Source organism: Vigna umbellata, chromosome 3 (assembly GCF_029865625.1).
Source record: "Vigna umbellata cultivar VRB3 chromosome 3, Vumbellata_1.0, whole genome shotgun sequence".
NCBI lineage: Eukaryota > Viridiplantae > Streptophyta > Magnoliopsida > Fabales > Fabaceae > Vigna > Vigna umbellata.
The window spans coordinates 48908713-48929421 of NC_142167.1; the positions used below are offsets into that span (position 1 = coordinate 48908713).

A 20709-nucleotide genomic window follows, 5' to 3' on the forward strand; every position below is an offset into this window, starting at 1 on the left:
GTGTGTGCTTGTGTGCGTGTGTGTGAGCGTGTATATGTGTGTGCGTATGTGTGTGTGTGTGTGCGTGTGTATGTATGTGTGCGTAGGTGTGTATGTGTGCGTGGGTGTGTATGTGTGCGTGGGTGTGTATGTGTGTCTGTATGTATTCTTGTGTGTATGTGTGCGTGTGCGTGGGTGTATGTGTCTCTGTGTGTGTCATTAGGTGTGTGCGTGGGTGTGTGTGCCTCTCAGTGTGTGTGTGTGTGTGTGTGCGCGTGTGTGTGCATGGGTGTGTGTGTGTTTGTTTGTTTGTGCGTGTGTGTTTGTTTGTGTGTGTGTGAGTGTGTATGTGTTAAAGAGAGAAATAGTGTGTGTGTGTGTGCATGTGTGCGTGTGTGTGTGGGTGTGTGTGAGTGAGTGTGTGTTTGCATGTGAGTATGTGTGTGTTTGCATGTGTGTGTGTGTGTTTGCGTGTGTGTGCGTGTTTTTGAAGGTTTGTTTATGTGTGTGCGTGTTTTTGAAGGTTTGTTTGTGTGTGTGTGTATGTGTGTGTGTAGGTGTGTGTACACGTGTGTGTGTTTGTGTGTGTGTGTGTGTGTACGTGTGTGTGTCTGTATGTGTGTGTGTGAGTTTCCGCGTGCGTGCGTGTGTGTGTGTTTGTGCGTGTGCGTGTGCGTGTGTGTATGTGTGTATGTGTCGTTGTGTGTGTGCATGTGTATGTGTGTGCACGTGTGTGTCTGTCTGTGTGTGTGCGTGTGTGTGTGTTTGATTGTGCGTTTGTGTGCGTATGTACGCCTATGTGCGCGTGGGTGCGCGTGGGTGTGCGTAGGTGTGGGTGTGTGTGTGAGTGAATGAGTGTGTGTGTGTGTGTGTGCATGTGTGTGTGTGGGTTTGTGTTGTGTGTGCGTGTGTGTGAGAGAGAGAGAGAGAGTGTGCGTGTGCGTGTGTGTGGCTATGTTTGTCTGTGTGTGCGTGTGTGCGTGTATGTGTGTGTATGTGCGTGCATGTGTGTGAGCGTGTGCGTGTGTGTGTGTGTGTGTCTAGGTGTGTATGTGTGTGCCTGTGTGTGTGTGCGCGCGCGTTGGTTTGTGTGTGTGCGTGCTTGTTTATGCTTGCGTGTGTGTGTGTGTAACCGTGTGTGCGCGTGGTTGTGCATAGGTGTGGGTGAGTGTGCGCGTCTGTGTGAGTGTGTATGTGTGTGCGCGCGCGCGTGTGTGTGTGAGTGTGAGTGTGAGTGTGTGAGCATGTGTGGATGAACGAGCGAGTATGTGTGTGTGTGAGAGAGTGTGTGTGTGAGAGAGTGTGTGTGCGGGTGTGGGTGCGTGTGTGTGTTTCTATGTGTTTTGGGTGTGTGTGTTTGTGTGTATGTGAGTGTGTGTGTATGTATGCATTCGTTTGTGTGTGTGTGCGTGTTTTTGGAGGTTTGTTTGTGTGTGTATGTGTGTGCAGGTGTGTGTGTTTATGCGTGGGTGTGTGTGTGCGTGCGTGTGAGAGTGTTTCTGTGCGTGTGTGTGGATGTATGCGTTTGTTTGTGCGTGTGCGTGGGTGTGTGTGTGTCTGTATGTGTGTGTGTGTGGTTGTATGTGTGTCTGCGTGCGTGCGTGTGGGGGTGTGTGTTTTGTGTGTGCGTGTGTGTCGGTGTGTTTGTGCGCGTGTTTGTGTGCACACGTATGTGTGTATTTGTGTGTGTGTGTGTGTGTGGGTGTGTGTGTATGTTTGATTGTGCGTCTATGTGTGTGTGTACGCGTGTGTGTGCGTGGATGTGCGTAGGTGTGGGTAGGTGTGTGTGAATGAGTATGTGTGTGTGTGCGTGTGAGTGTGTGTGGGTGTGTGTGTAAGCGTGTGTGTGTGTGTGAGAAAGAGAGAGTGTGTGTGTGTGTGCATGTGCGTGCGTGTGTGTGTGATTGTGTATGCGTGTGCGTGTGTGCGCGTGTTTCTGTGGGGCTGTGTTTATCTCTGTGTGTGCGTGCGTGTGGGTGTNTTTGATTTCAAATATACTTATCCTTTCGTGGAGTATTCATCTTTTTTCGGAATATTTGTCTTTCTTAAGCGGGTAGGGATTTTGTTTGTAGAAGATATATTGATGTTTAAGTAAGTCGAGTGTCTCAACAAGTAATAAATGCATTAATTTATTAATGTGATTAATATACCTCATAGAATGTGTTATTTATACTACTTTACATGGACACTTACTTGGATGGGTTTGGACCATATGTCCCAACTACTTGTTAATCTCATATTATTATAGTTGATTGTAGATAATACAATTAGTGCAATGTCATCTTGGTCGAACAAGTAGGGACCAAATACATGTTAGCTCAGTAGACTAACATGTTCTCGGTCATGGACAACTCTTATTGAGTCTAAGGGTAACTTGGTCATATATACTATAGATAAACACCAAATGGACAAAAAATCAATAGTGATTTTCTCGTTATGCAATTATCATATAATTGTTTAAGCGATATGGCTTCGTGTAATGAGCCATCAACTATAGAGTCTACCTCAAATTTAAGACTATTCTTATCTTTCTTTAAAACTTCAAGTTTTGGTTTGAGCGAGGAGTTATATTACTTCATTGACCATTTAAACTCTTGTGCATTAGTACTTTTTACATGTAATGAGAGTTACTACTTGAATCTTTCTTGATAGAATCTCCTCCAAGCATAGCTCTGATGGAAGAGACTCCAGACTTGAGAATCAGTGGCTGAACTCCATATACAGCAAAATTGAATGAAAATGAAGGTGTTTGATGTGATTTAAGTGAAGGTATGGTGTGTGTATGAAGCTTCACAGCTCAGAAGATCTTCCTACTAAAGAAGGAAGCTAGAGGAAAGTGAGAGAATTTGAAAACAAGGTCTCACCAAAGAGTAAAAGAAGTTGGAAATGTAGTTCAACAACATTTCATTATACTCAAAAGTGAGAAAATACAATGGTTAGGCTCTCTTATTTATGTGTAAAGAGGAGCCTCTAATATGATCCAATTTCCTTCCAAATTTCAAATAAATCTAGTTGGATAGGTCAGTTGGCGACACACATGGCCCATGCTTGCTCACATGGACAATCAAACTCACATGTGGAAATTGCCACTCGTAGGTGTTGGAAAATGCCACTAATCTTATCGAAGATTACACAAGTATTCTCACAACTTCTAGTTTACAATGAGTATTTCACTACTCCTAATTTACAATGAGTATTCTCACCACTCGTGGTATTCTTTACAAGTTTTTAAAGTTGTTGTTAAACGCTCGACCTTGTAAATGATTTTAAATAATGAATACTTTTCACATGCTATTCAGAATGTTCACTACAATGTTTGTAAGAACTTCATTTTTAATGAACAATCATTTAGTATGGGAAGCTCTTACATTTAAAAGTAAAATGTAACTGCAGGTTTTATGATAGAAGCATTGAGACAGAAGTAAACAATAAATGACGGATTTTTTTATACTTCGATTATAAGGCTATTGTACAAAAGATGACCAAGATCATACTATGTAGAGTAGTTACATCATCTCGATCAATATTTAAAATTGACATTACAATAGGAAAATTAATGTGAAGAGAGCCACGTCCTAAACATTCCTAAATTAAAGTTAACTTATTCGACACAAACTTATTCGGGTAAAGGCCTATGAGGAAAGGTATATAAGAAGGTGTTACTTATAAGGTAAGGATGAGTTATTATTATTATAATTCTAAACATGTTTGATTTAAATTATTGATTTGAGTATCGAAATATCTGTGCAGCACCACCCCATACATCTTGATAAAAGAAGTGAGCATCTTAGAGAAAGAAGTAGAAAAGCATAAGTTCTTGTGAGAACATTTTGTTCTTGTTGGAAGTCCCACATCGATTAGAGATAAGACCAATTTATAGTATATATTTGGGTGCAGACCTTACCTTACAAGCCGATTTTGGGGGTTGAGTTAGGCTTAAAGTCTATTTCGTAACATGATATCAGAGTCAGGTTAGAGTCTATCCTAGAGATAATTGTTGTTTGGTGGACATATTGTTCTACCCGCTATTGGATCGCTATTAGACCACCCATTAATATCTAATCTCACGCTCAAGATGTGTATACCTCGGCATGAGGGGTGTGTGTTAGAAGTCTCACATCGACTAGAGATTAGACCAATCTTATAGTATGTAAGTGAGTGCAAACTTCATCTTACAATTATTGCTTGTCATCACACTTATAGTTTGTCTAGCGTGTGCCTCACACTTATAGTTTGTCATCACACTAGGACACTAGAAAGATAATTATTGCTTGTAAAATTTTATATGACTCATACCATGTGACAAAATTTAATTATATGATAGGATAAAGTTATCACTTGGAAAGATTCTAAATAATAATAAGCAACAATAAAAGTTTAAAAACATTAATGTTGTGTTTGTATGCATAAATAGTACAAATTATGTGTATTTGTGAAGATGAAATTACGATATATACTATGTTCGTCTTAATTGATTTAAAAGAATTATATACCTATGATTTGGGGGATTATTGAAAATTTCAATCTTCCCGTTTTGTGAACATTTGAAATGGTTTGGGATAAAATGTCTAGTTTACCCTTATACAATTATCATTTTTAGTTGGCTTAATACCTCTTTTGGTCCCTCGAAAGAGAGGTTGTGTTCAAAACAGTCCTATATTTTTTAAAAAGTAACAATTGATCACAACTTTTGAAAAAACAGTTCAAGTTAATCCTTTTTGCTAACCACGTAAAAAATTAAACGGTGCAGCTGCCTCCCTGGACAAAACTTAATGACGTATTAATTTTATGTGATTGTGTGACAGTGTTAGGTTTATTGACATATAAAATTAACATTGGGAGAAAATAAATTGAATACGTGACAACATGTAAGAGGTTAAAGAAAAGAGGGGTTAGGGTTAGAATGAAAATCGCGATATGGGATTAAAAATTGCAGCTTTCTCCCTCACTGTCCAATCTTCATTGAATTTCTGTTTCTTTTGCAAAATGTGCAGCTTTCACCTCCTTTCTTATCCACCAAACTCGTTGTAAAGCTCCTTCATAAGCCACTCATTCCCAAGCTTGGTGGTCACACACCACTTTCTGGAAGATGGGTTGAGAAAAAGTGATAAGATGAGTTGAAGGAAGATGACAAGATCAAGATAGGTGCATGAGATGTGGATGCATTTCAGTTTGGTATTCCAGAAAGTAAAAGTTACTCGGCACCTCATTTTCCGATATATTTCAGAATGGATTTTACGAGAAAGTTTATAGATTTGAAACTAGGGGGCTTTACCATGTACCTACCCTGCACTTCCAAAATTAAAACCTCATTACTATTAATAAAACATAGGAAATTTTTGATGTGATATCATTGCACAAAATACTTTAGTAAATAAGGTGCCCTTTATACCAATTTAAAAAATTGTTGCATGTTTTGGTAACAATTGAATCCGGAGGATCCAAAATAGTCAGTGACAGTATTATTGAGATTGTTGATAGGGGGAGCACTGGTTTAGCTGAACCTACAATCTCAGAGTTTCTGATTTTTTATGATGACAACACATAATAACACATGTGTTTATGTGTTACATGTTCGTTACTTTCATTATATGAATATATGAGGACATGTTTGTGTTGTGTTGATCATTGCAATTCACTATGTTATATGTGAGATTTAATTTGTGATTGCATGAAAATTGTTTTGGAAAAGAAAAACCACATGCACTTTTGTTGAACTTATAATCGTGTAGCAAAACAACAGTTTTAAGTTGACTTCATTATGAAGTAAGTCGATTAAAACTTGTGGCTTTGCACAAACTTTTTCAAAGTGTGCTGTGAGAATTTTTGAAGAGAAAGTTTTTTAAAACTATGTTTTTAACTGTTACAAAGTCGACTATGTGCGCAAGTCATTCAACTAAGTCTGTTACAGTTTTGAAATTATGTTAATGCTTGTATTAAATGTTAAAACGACTATATTTTTAAATACGTTGACCAAACATTTATTGTGATTCGACTGCATTAATTGTACATTCAATTAACTGCATTGATTGCTGCTAACTGCTTTAATTGAATTGTGATATTCGACTCCATTAGTAGCTAAGTCGACTAAAATGCGTTTGAGATGTGTTTATCTATATATATTAACGCGAATTTGAATTCTGTAATAACTTTTGTGAATTTTAACATTTTCATATTCATTACATATTAGTGCTATCTTACAGAACGTGGAAAATCTCCAGGAATCAAAGAAGAAGACCGTGGTGATCATCTCTTGTGATTTCTTGAAGAGCAAGATTGATGTGTTTTGAAAGAGCTGATCAAATCTGCATAGAGAGGTGTTTAATGAAAGATCAGAGTTGATAATCTACTGAAGATTGGGTTATTTCCCTGTTGTGATTACAGGAAGAAGAGCGTGCGGCGTTCTTGACTTTGAGGGGTTTCTCAAAGGGTGTAGACAGCAGAAGAGGGGATTCTTGTTGCTGGTCTTTTTGTTGTATGCCTATATTTTGATTAGAGGGTTAGAGAGGTGTTTTTATATTTTTGATGTGGAGGTCTGTATAAAAACCTTGTTGTAAAAACCTTGATCATTATAGTGCATTTGCTTCCTGTGGTGGAAGGACACTGGATATAGGCTTGCCTGAACCAGTATAAAAACTCAGCGTTTGATTGTTCTATCCCTACTCTGTTACATTCAGTTGACTTTACTTTTCACGCATTCGACTATATTTCGCTGCACTACAAAGTCTTTTTCCTTGCGTTTCAAGAAAGCTTTTAAAGTCATCTACTTTGCGAAAAAGATTTAAAGAAAACATTGATTTTGTATTTCACCAATTCACCCTCTTGGTGTTGAAAATTAAGCCATTTTATTTTAACAAGTATTACAAGAAAAAGAGGAATTGAACAAAATGAAGATAAAAAGTTGATATTGGTCAGAACACCAAGCAGGTTATATACTTAGTATGTATGCGTATGAGGTACTTGATATTGGATGATGATTAAATCTCTTTCTAAACTGAATATGTTGCTGGTCCACCGTTTCACTTTGTCTTTCTATTGAGGTCCAGATTATGAGAAGGAGAATTCATTTAAGGAACCCCCTTCGAATGTCTTCATTCGCGTGGCACCCTCCTTGACGAACCTTTTTGTCCTCTGACGACCTTTGAATGGACCCACCATCCTTGTCCTCGGACGATAGCGTCTTCGACTTCCTGCGGGGTTTCGACTCTGTCGGGGGCTTCTCATCTTCTAATGATTGCTAGACCAAGTTGGAGGAACCCAAACCCTAACCCCTCTTTTTTTTAACCTTTGCCACGTTATTTATGTTTTTTTTTACAATTTTAATCTCACATAGTCACACAGTCACGTAAACTAGACACGTCATTATGTTTTATCCAGGGTGGCAGCTGCACCGTTAAAAAATTGACGCATAACAAAAATGATTAACTTGAACAGTTTTTTCACAAGTTAAGATCTTTTTTAACTTTTTAAAAAAAGTAGGACAGATTCGAACATTCTCCCTCTTTCGAAAGACCAAAAGAGATATTAAACCTTTTTAGTTAAAGTAATCAAATTAAAAGAAGAGAAAAGTGAATATATAGCCTTTTGTATGGAAGTGTAACCACTTCCAAGTATGAAATCTAATATAAATTCATATTTCATAGATTTATATTTAGATTTATATTTTGCAAGCAATATGTATAGATCTCATATACTTGAAAAGTTGTGTTTCAAACATAAAATTTAAGGAATGATTTTTCACGAGTTTAAATTCAATAAAAAAAACTGTGTTTTTTTTTACATAGCAAATCAATTAAATAATAATTTAAAAACTTTCATAAAATATTTATTACAAAGTAATTGACATTTAATAATTAATAAATAATAATTTATAAATAATTAATAGTAGATAATATAAAAAATCTTGTAATTTAATATATACACATCCTCTGTTGAAATGTAATTTAAAAAGTAATAAATAATGTTCATACCAACTCTTATAATATTAATTGAGATCTTTTGGGGTAAAGGAGTTGTTAGGACAAGACTCAAATAAGACAAAATGTATGTTATTACATCATCTTAGTCACAATATCCCATTCCACTCACAAACTACCATACATTATTACATCATTACAAATATACAATGTAAATTATAACATCATCTCATGCACATAGCATCCTATCCCATTCACAAACTACTATACATTTTGTGCATATAAAAGGTACATCATTTCATTCACATCCCATCACCCCCAGAGACCCATTTGAAAGTTGGAAAAGATTGTAACAGGGGCTTCATAAAAGGGGCCCCAAAACCCAAACCCTAACCTCATTCGCTCGCGGTTATGGCGTCCGAGAGCGCTTCTCGATCGAGTTCTGCGGCGGATACCTACATTGGCAGCTTGATAAGCCTCACTTCCAAGAGTGAAATCAGATACGAGGGCATTCTGTACAACATCAACACAGAAGAGTCCAGTATTGGCCTAAGAAATGGTATTCTTCTGCTAACCACTTTTTATTCTGACCAATTTCGCTTAATCCTTTCTGGGTTTTGTTTATTTTCAGTTTAATTTTGTTTTCTTCGTTTCAGATCTCTGAATTCACTCTCAAAATTTGATCTTTGTTGTTGTTGTTTGTTATTTTTTTTTTGAATTCTGGTGGGGCTTTGTCACTGGGGTATGAATTCTTGCCTCAGACAGAAGGATTTTTCTCAAGTTGTGATAGTTCACGGGTCTTCTGCTAAGAGATCGAGAATGGTCTTGATGTGTCTTTATCCTGCAGCATCTGGGTTGCATGTTTTACTTGTCTATTAAGCGTGGCATGTGGTTTAAATCTATCTCTGTTGAAGTATCCGGGTTTAACTTCTTTCACTGTTTGGATAAGGTTCTCAGATGGACGTAGGCTTACGTTTGGTTCCTGTAATTTTTTTATTTTGTTATTTGCTGCTTGCTTTTGTGGATTGTTTAGTTATTGCATGCCGGGTTAATAAATGCAAGGAGTAAATAGCGAACGAAAAAATTTAGTCCCTAAGTCGATATCCGTGCGACACTGAAAGAAGCAAAATTCAGATAATCCGGTGCTGATAGATTTATGAAAAAACTTCCAAATCTAAGGCCAAACTGGATTAAAGAATGGAAATTCATATGCTTCCCTCTTATGTTTGAATTTTTAATGTTAGTGAGAGAATAATAATTGGCAATTTACGTATATATCTGTATTCTTGGATAGTCAGTCACGCGCTATAGAGCTGTTGTGGTGTGTTACGCAATCTAGAACCATTTTAGCCTGTTGTGTTTCCACAATGTGTCATGTCTGGAGGGTTCTGAATCGCAGTCTTGTGTAGCATTAGTGGCCGCAACATTACCTGGATGAAACCCGTCTTTAACCTCCATAATATAGTGTCATTTAAGGTTTACTTTGGGAGACATGTGCGTGATTTTATACTTCCCTTAATCAAGGTTTGAAATAAAACCCTTTTTTGAAACATGACCCACTATATTTGGTGCATCTCCAGCATTTTCTAATGGTTTTTGACACCTTCCCGGTGTTTCTGGCCTTGATCTGTTCTCAGGCACTGTCTTCAATGTTATTTGGTATTGTTTCTATTCATTTCACCCTTACTTTTCCGTGCTCTCCCTCAGATATTGCTCTGCGCTTTCAGTTTTCTGTTATTTTAAACATGCAGTGTTGTGGCAATCATGGGTGCTTTTGCAGACAAGCACAGCTCCCGGGAGTGCTGTATCACACCTCTTAGGCTATTTTTTGTTTTGATTATGTTGCAAGCTATGTTTTGTATTGGAATTAGGGTATTCTAAATGTGGACTTGGACTCATCCACCACACTAGCTAGCTTTGGTGCGGCTCTTCTGCAGTATATATCAATTGATATCTCAGTCTGTACATAGTATTCTTCGAAGATTGCATAGTGTGGTGCAAAGTTACAGCCCTATTGCAAGATATATAGGGCATGACTGCTACACAGGAATTGTGGGTTCTTGATATGAATTAGGTCTCTCCCACCACAACAGCTAAATTTGTTGTGTGGTAATTCTAAGATCATACTTTACTTGTTTTCTATCTATCCAGACAAACTTTAATTGCAATGATAATTGTTGTGCCCTATATATTTATGTACACACACACACACCCACACACCCAAACACACACACCCACCCACACACACCCACACCCACACACACAGGTGTGTGTGTGTGTGTATAGCTAATGGCCACATGATCTCATAAAAAATGTCTTGTGCATTTATCTTTAATCTTCATTTAAATGGGATTGAGTGTTCGATATTTGTTATTCTTTTATCCTATAAGGCATGATACCTATTTCTCACTTGATATGCTTCCTATGTGTGTATTGGTTGGAAGTCAAGTCATGTACTGTTGAAAGTTTATGTAGTATTTATAATGGTTGTGCTCTTCGATTGAATTTCAAATCATCGGGACTTCTGGTCAATAGTTTTCATAAAACTGTGTGGATTATTGCAGCTTCTAGTTTTACCATCTAAATATGTTGTATAGTATCATGGGTTGGATTGATAAAGTGGCGTTTTTGTTTTTTGTGTTGCAGTGCGATCTTTTGGTACAGAAGGAAGGAAAAAAGATGGCCCACAAATTCCCCCGGGTGACAAGGTTTATGAGTATATACTTTTCCGTGGTACTGACATCAAGGTACTATGCATGTAATATGTACACGTTTTTCTTTTCCTAAATAAGTATGTATCTGTACCTGGTTTCATTGAGAGTACCTTAGGAATAATGGCATGTAAATTGAGTGAGTTTTGTGAAGAAACGTTTTTGGTACAACTTGGTTCTAGAATCTTTGATCAGTAGATGGAACATTAGAAGGTTGATCCAGTTTTTCTTATCCGTTTTGAATTAATCTGTTTAATCTACAAAGACTTTGTATAGATGTTACTGCATGGAATATTGATTTATTGATGTTCACATATATTATATACAAATCAGATCAGCTGAGACATGTCTTATTTTTTTTTTCTGCAGGATTTACAAGTCAAATCCTCTCCACCTGTGCAGCCTCCTCCACAAGTCAACAATGACCCAGCTATTATTCAGGTTAATGAGATTTCTTTTTGTGTAAATAATGAATCAGTTAAATAATGTCTTCCTAATTATATGGTATGGCATTCTGCAGTCTCACTATCCTCATCCTGTCACCACACCTACAAGTTTGCCTTCTGCTGTAAGTGGGCCTTTGACTGATCTTAACTCTCATACCCCTCAGCTTGGACTTCCTGGGTCAAATTTTCAAGGGCCCTTACCTTTGTATCAACCTGGAGGTAACATAGGATCATGGGGAGCTTCTCCGCCTGCTCCAAATGCAAATGGTGGTAGGCTTGCTATGCCAATGTATTGGCAAGGATATTATGGTACTCCCAATGGGCTTCCTCAATTGCAACAACAATCTTTACTTCGACCTCCACCTGGTTTATCAATGCCTTCCTCCTTGCAGCAGCCTATGCAGTATCCCAGTTTTAGTCACTCTTTACCTACTGTATCTTCAAACTTACCAGAATTACCATCATCTTTACTACCTGTGAGTACTACTACCCCTAGTTTAACATCTGCTTCCTTGCCTCCGTCTAATTTTGCCCCAGCACCTTCTGCTTTGCCTCCTGCACCTTCTGCATTGCCTCCTGCACCTTCTGCATTGCCTCCTGCACCATCTGCTTTGCCTTCGGCTTTGCCTCCTGCACCTTCTGCAACGCTTGCTTCTGAAATTTTGCCAGCATCAGTAACAAACAAGATACCCAATGTTTCAACTTCAGCAACCATGTTAGCTGCTAGCTTACCCTCACTGACTTCACTGACTAATTCGGGTCCAGAAATAAATGCTATAGTTCCACCCATCAACAGCAAACCAAATGCAATTTCAGGTTCAAGCTTAGCCTATCAAACTGGATCACAGTTGTCTCCTGCAGTTATTGGATCATCAACTTCTATCCATACAGAAACATCAGCCCCTTCTCTGATTACCCCAGGTCAATTATTGCAGCCTGGACCATCAATAGTTACTTCAGCTCCACCTTCACAAGCACCTCATAAGGATGTTGAAGTGGTTCAGGTATCATCAATGCCATCTTCTGAGTCATCTCTGCCAGTTTTTACTGATGTTCAACCACCAATACTGCCTTTGCCAGTAACTTCACGACCCAATCACAGGGTATCCTCTCTTCTTGATCTATTAGTTTGTTTTTTATTGTTTTTTATATGTTTGTATGTTTCCACACAATATCGTAATATGGGGGATGTTTTGTTAATGAATTGGAATAATCTCATCCTCTAAAGGTATTTAGGGTGCATGGATGGACAGTTGTAAATGATTTTAGATTATCCTGATTTTGGTTAGAATGAAGTGCATGTTTGATTGAGCATTTGTAAGATTCTAAATGAATGTAATTAATTTTGTAAATTTGATTTATAAGGTGAGTGATTTTTGTTTGGATGCATTAAGCAGGTTTGGCATAGTGAGTTTTATCACTTATTAAACCTAGGTTTGGAGGCAAAGTAACACTACTGAACATCAATAAAAAAAAAATTATATTTTTACTAAAATCATGTTGGACTGGAAGCAAAAGGCAATTCTAAAGCTGTTTGCCGTGAATCATATTGTACCAAGTTTGAAGAAAGTGGTTTACATTTGAAAATTTAATCTAAAAAGCAAGTCCGTAGTATGGCACAAAATTTTCAGCCCTATGCAGAAGTTATATATTTTCACTTCTTAGCGAAAGTGTTTTCAAAAATTAAACCAAACGTTATTTGTTAAGCAAAATCACGTTTTCCCAAGTTGAATATGCATTTGACAAGTTTAAACGTTGTAAATGTGAAAATCATGACACTTTCCCTCTGATCTTTCATGGCAACTTGCTCTCCTCCTATACATTAAGCTAGGCTTTGATCTAATGAGGAATATGGTGAAATTGTGCTCTGTAATTTAGATAGTCTGCAAACTCTTCTCTGCTGATAAACTTTTCTGTATTCTTTTCCATTTCTTTTGCAGAGAATTAAAGTAGGATATGATTTGGTTTGTGTATGCTTTTAATTGTCAGCTTCCATACATAAATTGTAATGATTGATGATTGTTTCTTAATTTGTATGCCTTTTGCTTTTATCAAATAAAACTAGCATCAAGTGCCGCATGAATGGCTTTATTATGTTAGTTATTGTATTTAGAGTTTATTTGTTTGATTGAGAAGGACTTCTGACATTTGGTTGCATTTTTTTAAGCCGGGTGGAGCTCCTACTCAAACTCATCATAACTATAGTTACCGAGGACGCGGGAGAGGAAGAGGAAATGGGGTAACAACATTCAAATTACTATTTCATTTATAAATGTAGTCATTTCTCAAGTCACTTATTATAAATATCTACCATGAAACAACATGCTCTATCCCTTTTTTTTCCTTTTTAAACAATTTTTGGACCATTGGGATTAGCTAAATGAAAATTATTAATGCTTCCAGGGTCCAGTCACACAATTCACTGAAGATTTTGATTTCATGGCAATGAATGAGAAATTCAGAAAGGATGAAGTATGGGGTCATCTTGGTAAAAGCAAGTCTCACTCAAAAGACAAAGATGGTGAAGAAATAGCGTATGATGAAGATTACCAAGACGAAGAGAATAATGATTTATCGAACCTTGAGGTTAAGGTAATATAATCGAGTTTGCAGCTTGATATGTATCAAGTTTTCACGTAATGATTTTGAGTTTTAGTCTTTGTATTGTGTTTTTGACTCTGCTTTTCATGATTTTTGCAGCCTACTTATAACAAGGATGACTTCTTTGACTCGCTCTCTTCCAACGTGCATGATAATACTTCACGAAATGGAAGGACTAGATACTCTGAACAAGTCAAGATTGATACTGAGGTAATTTTTCTCTTTCGTGGATTTCATATTTCTGGGGACAATGTCAAATTCTTTTTGCTGATTTGTGGTGCAGACGTTTGGTGATTTTGTGAGGTACCATGGAAGCCGAGGCGGCCGTGGCCCTGGTCGTGGTGGACGAATGCGTGGTGGTTATTATGGAAGGGGAGGAGGATATGGATATGGCTATTCTGGACGAGGCAGGGCTCGTGGTGGCGGTGCCATGCCTGGTCGAGCTTTATAGGTGGCAGGGAATGTTTAGTTATGGACATGATGGAGGGCAAGAGCCTAGGTAGCCTCCAACTAAAGTACCTTAGTCATGTTAGGGATTATTATGCTTCATTGCTGAGTTACCTGTGCTTGTTTAACAGAAGAATAATAAGTAAGAACTTTTTCTATTGCATGTTACATGCCTCTTGTTACACCTCTACCAAATTTACCTGGTTTGGTGGAAACATGTTTGTACACCATTTTATTTTAGTTATATCAACAAGGCAGAGAAGTTCAGACAATTTTTTGCAGTATTGCAGCTTAGTCATTTGTGCTGGGGTGCCAAATGATTCTTAGCCCTACAAGTATTATTTATATGATTTTGGTGCTCAATCATTAATGTTTTTCTTTATTTTTACTATAAACTTAATACTGTTAACGTATTTTCAGAAGAAATTCACTTATAACTCATGATGAACTTTGGATAAATTTGTTTTTATGATGGATGCTTGTAGTTTTCATAGATTTTGACAATCTTTCTTATATGGTAGCATGAGAAGCAGGCAATTTTTCAAGGGCATAATAAATAACTGCTACTATTACTATTAACTTCTGTGTCTTGTTGCCTTTGATTACCTTCAAAATAAAATATACTTTTCTGAAAATAGAGGCAACAGTTTTTAGTTTAATTTCAAATTTTAGAGTGAAACTGGAATTTAGCTGGAGAGATATATATTTTATTTCTTAAGACTGCATTACTGCTTGTTATAGTCTTTTTCGTAATTACTGAGTCTGATTGTTTATTTTTTTTAAACATGTGATTGTGATTGATAAGATCCATTGATAAAACCATTGATAATAGTTGTTATAATTATAAACTTAATACTGTACTATATGTATCTGTTTCACTTACATGAAAATTCATTCAATAAATACTTTGTAGAAAGTATACTAAAGAAGGTTCGGTTCAAATAGCCTTCAATTTTATGAATAATTAATGATCCACAAATTATTTCTCAAAATTAAATAGTTATGTATCAGAATTAATTCAACTAGTTTTATCATAATTAAATATCTTAAATCTACCTTTTCAAAATTATATTCTCGAAAACTTTTTTAATGTCTTTTAAAATGTTACTTTTGTAGATAAATTGATACCTATTCATGAAAAATTATCAATACATGAATTGGATCGAAATTTTAGTGCATGGAGAAAATTGAATTGATTTGTCTAGTTAAAATTTAGACAAATGAAGGAATTGATATGTTTTTTTTCTTTCTATCCTGATCTATTATAACTAAAAGTAGTTGTCCCCTTAATACTTATTATTAAAGTTACAACAATAATTCCGATTAACATATTTTCCTGTTGCACGTTTCTAATTTCTTCATTATTATTATTATTATTTGTATTATTATTATTTTAACTATTATAAATATTTTCATCATTATAATTATTGTTATTCTTAATGTAATTTTTGTTTTTATTTATAATTTATATTTATATAAAGGCGACTTTTTAGTTTTATTTTTAAGTAATTTTTTTAAATTAAAATAAATGTTACTAATATTATTTTTTAAGCAACTGTTTAACCTCTTTTTCAATTTGATCAATTTTTAAACTTAAATATTTTTAAAAATTAAAAAATTACATACAAAATTAATAAAAATTAAAAAATTACATACAAAATTAATAAAAATTAATTATAATAAAATTATAAAAGTTATTCATATTTAATTTTGTAGTTATAAAAAAAAATTGTAACATCCCAAATTATATATAAACATATAATATAGCAGTCCACGTTTTTAATATAAGAGAACAGTTAGAATAAGACTGTAAATAAAGTATTAAGGTTACAGTCATCCCAAATTTAGTCATAATTTAAAACTTTAAATGCATTCGAGTATTTCAAAATAAATAGGAACAACTAAGAATCCTAACTAGACTAAGCTGCAACATCATCACCATCCAGGGCATGCTCCAGGGGTACCTCATCCACCTCTACTCACATCTAAGTGATGATCATTGCAAAAGAAAAGCACACACAAGCAAAACACAAACACAGAAGCAAGGGTGAGCTAGATATATAAAAATCATATTATAACACTCACATACAACATGCAAGTTTAATTCAAAGTTAATGAACCATACAACACCACTTGTTACACTTTACACTTGACTCGTCCGGACTTAGAATGATTGTCGAGTTATGGTGGGTCATGCACTCGTGGTGGCCTCTACTGCTTTGCAAAGTCATTGCCAATGGGTTTCATCCTACCACACTCACGAGGTTAGTCCGTTATCACTCACCTTGGGCCATACTAGAAGCACCCAAACCTAGGACCTCTTGCTACTACTCACGACACGGTTCAATCCTCTCTACTTGAGAATGATTGACCATTGTAGTTTCAAGATAACCCCCAAGACTGAGCTACCATGCAAATCATTCTAAAACACACCAAGGGCACCACCATGTATCCTCTCCTTGAAGATCATGGAATTACGTCCAATAACCACACTTGTTACTTTCAACCACCAAACATGTCTCATACATTCACATACTTTCAATATAGGTTTAATGTCTCCGTAGGTCCCTATTTTGGTCATGAATTTCAAATAGGTCCTCTTTCTTTTCGGCGTATCAATGGAGTCCTTGTTTTTGTAAAATTTAATCAATTAGAGGTCTGCCGTTAAATTGGACAAACGGCCGTAACAGTATTGGTTACGTGGCATGGTCAGTGCAGTTACTAAGCAGACGTGGCATTTAAAAGAATTTTTGTATTAAATAAAGAAGAAGGAGAGAAGAGAAGTATAATCAGTTTTGGGTAAGGGTATACTAGGAAAAAAGAAAAAATTAAAGGGCAAGACGTTTTAATTGAGGAATGCAACTGAGATTGGGGAAACAAATTGGGGGTTTTTATTATTAGGATTCGCGTGAGGGAAGAAAAATCGCGATCTTTGTTCGAGCTGAAGCGACAAGGTTCATCGGTGAAGAAGATGTAGTTGGAAGCGGCAGAGTGCATGCAAGGGTTCGTGTCAGTCCCCACATTAGCCAACATTGTCCAAACCGGAACCTGGTAAATAAGCATGGCAAGTTTCGGCATGCAGCAGACTAAGTTCAGTAATAATAACTCAACATTTGCAGCAAGTTTAGATGCGTGGAGAAATCTGGCAGAGCTTGAAATTAAAGATTTTTTGGCCACGTCATTTGGTTTGCTTTGTTCCAGTATCACCTGCACTCATCGTAATGATGTCTCTATTTTCATTTTGTCATGAAGGGTGACAACCAAGTTATGGGCGTCATCAAGCAGCTTCCAAACATGGCGCTTCGAATCGAAGAAAGAATGGGATTTTTCCCCTCACGCGAACCCTAATAGTTCGTTGCCCCAATTTGTTTCCCCAATCTCAGTTGCATTTCTCAATTAAAGGGGCTGCCCTGAAAGTTTTTCAATTTTCCTAGTATGCCCTTACCCAAAAGTGATTATACCTCTGTGCATACGAATTATTTAATACAAAAATCCTTTTAAATGCCACGTGTGCTTAGTAGATGCACTGACCATGCCACGTAACCAATACTGTTACGGCCGTTTGTCCAATTTAACGACAGACCTCTAATTGATTAAATTTTACAAAAACAAGGATTCCATTGATACGCCGAAAAGAAAGAGGACCTATTTGAAATTCATGACCAAAATAGGGACCTACGGAGACATTAAACCTTCAATATAATCTCATTACCACCATCATACTATGCATTCCAATCATTCCACACACTTAATTCACCCAAAGCAAAAGCAAAAGAGAAATCTGGACTCAAAGGATTCGCTCAACACACACCATTCGCAAGGCAAGACATGATCTTCTCGCACAGCGCACCCTCACTCGCAAGACAAATTAACTCGCTGAGGTGCCAGACCTCATGTCTCTCGCATAGCACACCCCTTTCATTCGCTATGCGAATTAACTCGCTGAGGCTACAAGCCTCAGGTCTTCTCGCATAGCGCACCCAGGTCGCTATGCGAGGGCTTAAACAGAGAGCACACCCCCAAACCTCTTCGCTTTGCGCCCCTCTCGCCTTTCGAATTAAAATGGCAATGACTCCAGGCCACCACCCCAGACAAAGAGCAACACTCTCTAGTCATTTGCACAACGCACCAGCTCGCACAACGAATGACTCAGACAGTGAGCACTCTTTACATGGACTCGCTATGCGAGACAACTCGCATAACGACTCTACATCATCTGCAGAACGCAAATTCTGAAGAATCATGCACTAGCACCAGCCCTTACCATTTCTAGGCCTTTTCTCCAATTTCTAACACCCCTAATTCTTGTTTTACACCTAATTAAACTTGTCTAGATGATTATAAACATTCATACTACAATTCTAAAGTGATTTAGACTCAATTGCTACTCTAGAACACCAAAATCAACAACTTAGGGACCCAAATTCAATTCAAATACTTGTAACTTGTTTTAGACCAGTTTGAGGTTCCTAATAAGTCAAAATTGACCTATCTGAGCTACTCAAACAGTCCAATTGCACTCAAGACCTCCAATGCCCAAAATCACTACCTCACTACCTCACTACCTCACTACCTCACTACCTCACTACCTCACTACCTCATTACCTCACTACCTCACTTCCTCTCAAAGTGACCAAAAACTCTACTAGAACACTAAGTTTTCTATTTTATCAGTATTACAACAGATTCTCACCCCAAGCACTCCCAACATGATTAATTACAGAAATTAAAGAATCCAAAACGATTTACAATCATCACATTCCAGTTTCACAAACCGTACAGTTCAACACATGCAACTAAATCTTCCCAAATCAAAACGCAATACCAACAGCACAACAGTGCAAAACTCCGCATACATACATCACATGTAAGTAATTTAAAACGTATCCTAGCTCCCCTTACCTTGGAGTTGAACAACACAACTCACTGGAATGCCCTAACAGTACCTCGAGTTGTGAGAACTCAACAAAACCCTACAGAACAACACATCGGTGATAGGAACAACTCTTAGAGCTAGAATGGAGTAGAAAAAATGAAAAAGATGAAAGCACAAGGCACATGCAACCATCAAAGATTTCATGTGCTAGGTTCAAGAACAAAGAAGAGGCTGCATGCAGGGACTTACCAGCCTAAGACCTGAAATGAATCGGTTCGTTTCGAAGCCCTCTACGTTGCGGACGTTTGGGCGCCCCCTGATCGGAGATCCACTAGCTCAGTGAAGAGGAATGGAAGAGAGAAGACAAATATGTGGTAGATAGAAGGCAGAGAAAAAGAAGAGCTTAGTTTTTAGAGAGAGAATGAGGTTTGGTTAATGAACCAAAGATGTCTGAAAATAGATTTTTAAATGCAAAATTTATGGTTTCATTATCTTGATTACCCTATTAACTTTCTAATTTATTTTCAGGTTCTTACAATAATAAATAAGAATAATTAATTTTATAATTTTTTATTATCATAAAAAAAAACCCGAAAGATATATATGTTTCTAACAGGTGTTTTCACTAGTTATTTGTTAATTACTATGTAACCGTTTTTTTATTACACATTCTACGCTCCATTTTGGTCTTATCAATAAAATTACTTTATTTATTGTTTTACTTTCTAGATTTTGTAACTATTTTTTTATGATTTGAAAATATACTTTTATAAATTTAATAAATTTTTTTATTTTAATAATAATTAGAAAAAATAATTTTTATTTATATTATAAGATAAAAACATCACACACGTGCGTAGTATATGTTTTCACTACTAACGATAGTAATAGAAAGACAAAATTATATCTTCTTGTGTGTCTTATTTATTATGTTGTTATATAATATTTTTAAAAATAATATATTAATTTTTTATTTTTACATAAAAATAAGAATTTAATGTGTTGTTTATTATATAATATATTTAATTGGTGTCATAAAGGAAATTGAAAATCAATATCATAAATGTTTATAGTTTAATTTTACATATAGTATGAGTAGTTACTTTTTTTTTAATATATGTGAAGTGTCTTACAACTTGATAACTTAATTCTACATAATATATGTAGAGTTGTTAATTTTTTTCATTCTACAATGTTAAATATCGATCTTAAATTTTTTTAAGTCTTAAAAATATGAAAGGAGTAAGGTCTTTTTAAGTCTTAAATATCAATCTTAATAAATTTAATAAACAATACAAACATTGAGACCTAAATTTTGATCTATAACCACAAGACTTAATCTCATTTTATTAAACATATGGATTCATATTCAATTCTGATGATCTATTGTGAACATCAAAAAATACTTTGGAAAGTGATTAGATAGTTGAGTATTTCTTATAAAAGAGTGGTACAATCACAATAATTAATTTCTCAATAATATTAGTTATTTATTGGCTTATAAAATAGGCATATACTCACTACTTAACTTTGATGATGTTAAGGAGGTATTAAATACTCTTAAGTTTGACCTATAAATATTTTAGTCTCCAGATATTTATCTACTCGGTAAAACATTCTTAAATTCCACCATGGTCTGTATCTTTGATTCCGTAGTGTACCAAAGTACCACTTTCCAAATATAAAGCATATACTTAAGACTCTTTCTTAACTTACAAACTCTTGAACATTTT

The 20709-nt window shown here is 36.0% G+C and overlaps 1 protein-coding gene across 1 annotated transcript; it reads left to right on the forward strand.

Annotated features, from left to right (window-relative positions):
* The first annotated feature begins 8193 nt into the window (after positions 1-8193).
* Positions 8194-14372, forward strand: LOC148202816 (protein decapping 5-like). The gene is made up of 8 exons (XM_088110833.1): positions 8194-8454; positions 10542-10642; positions 10976-11047; positions 11127-12155; positions 13220-13291; positions 13456-13644; positions 13753-13863; positions 13937-14372. The coding sequence occupies exons 1-8, from the start codon at positions 8307-8309 to the stop codon at positions 14102-14104; spliced, it is 1890 nt and encodes a 629-aa protein (XP_087966959.1). The 5' UTR covers positions 8194-8306; the 3' UTR covers positions 14105-14372.
* Positions 14373-20709: the final 6337 nt, after the last annotated feature.

Excerpts from the sequence above, each read along its gene's own strand:
- LOC148202816 (XM_088110833.1), top strand. The coding sequence starts at position 8,307 with ATGGCGTCCGAGAGCGCTTCTCGATCGAGTTCTGCGGCGGATACCTAC. Across the intron at positions 12,156-13,219 it reads CTTCACGACCCAATCACAGG|CCGGGTGGAGCTCCTACTCA; the intron begins GTATCCTCTCTT and ends CATTTTTTTAAG. Across the intron at positions 13,864-13,936 it reads AAGTCAAGATTGATACTGAG|ACGTTTGGTGATTTTGTGAG; the intron begins GTAATTTTTCTC and ends TTTGTGGTGCAG.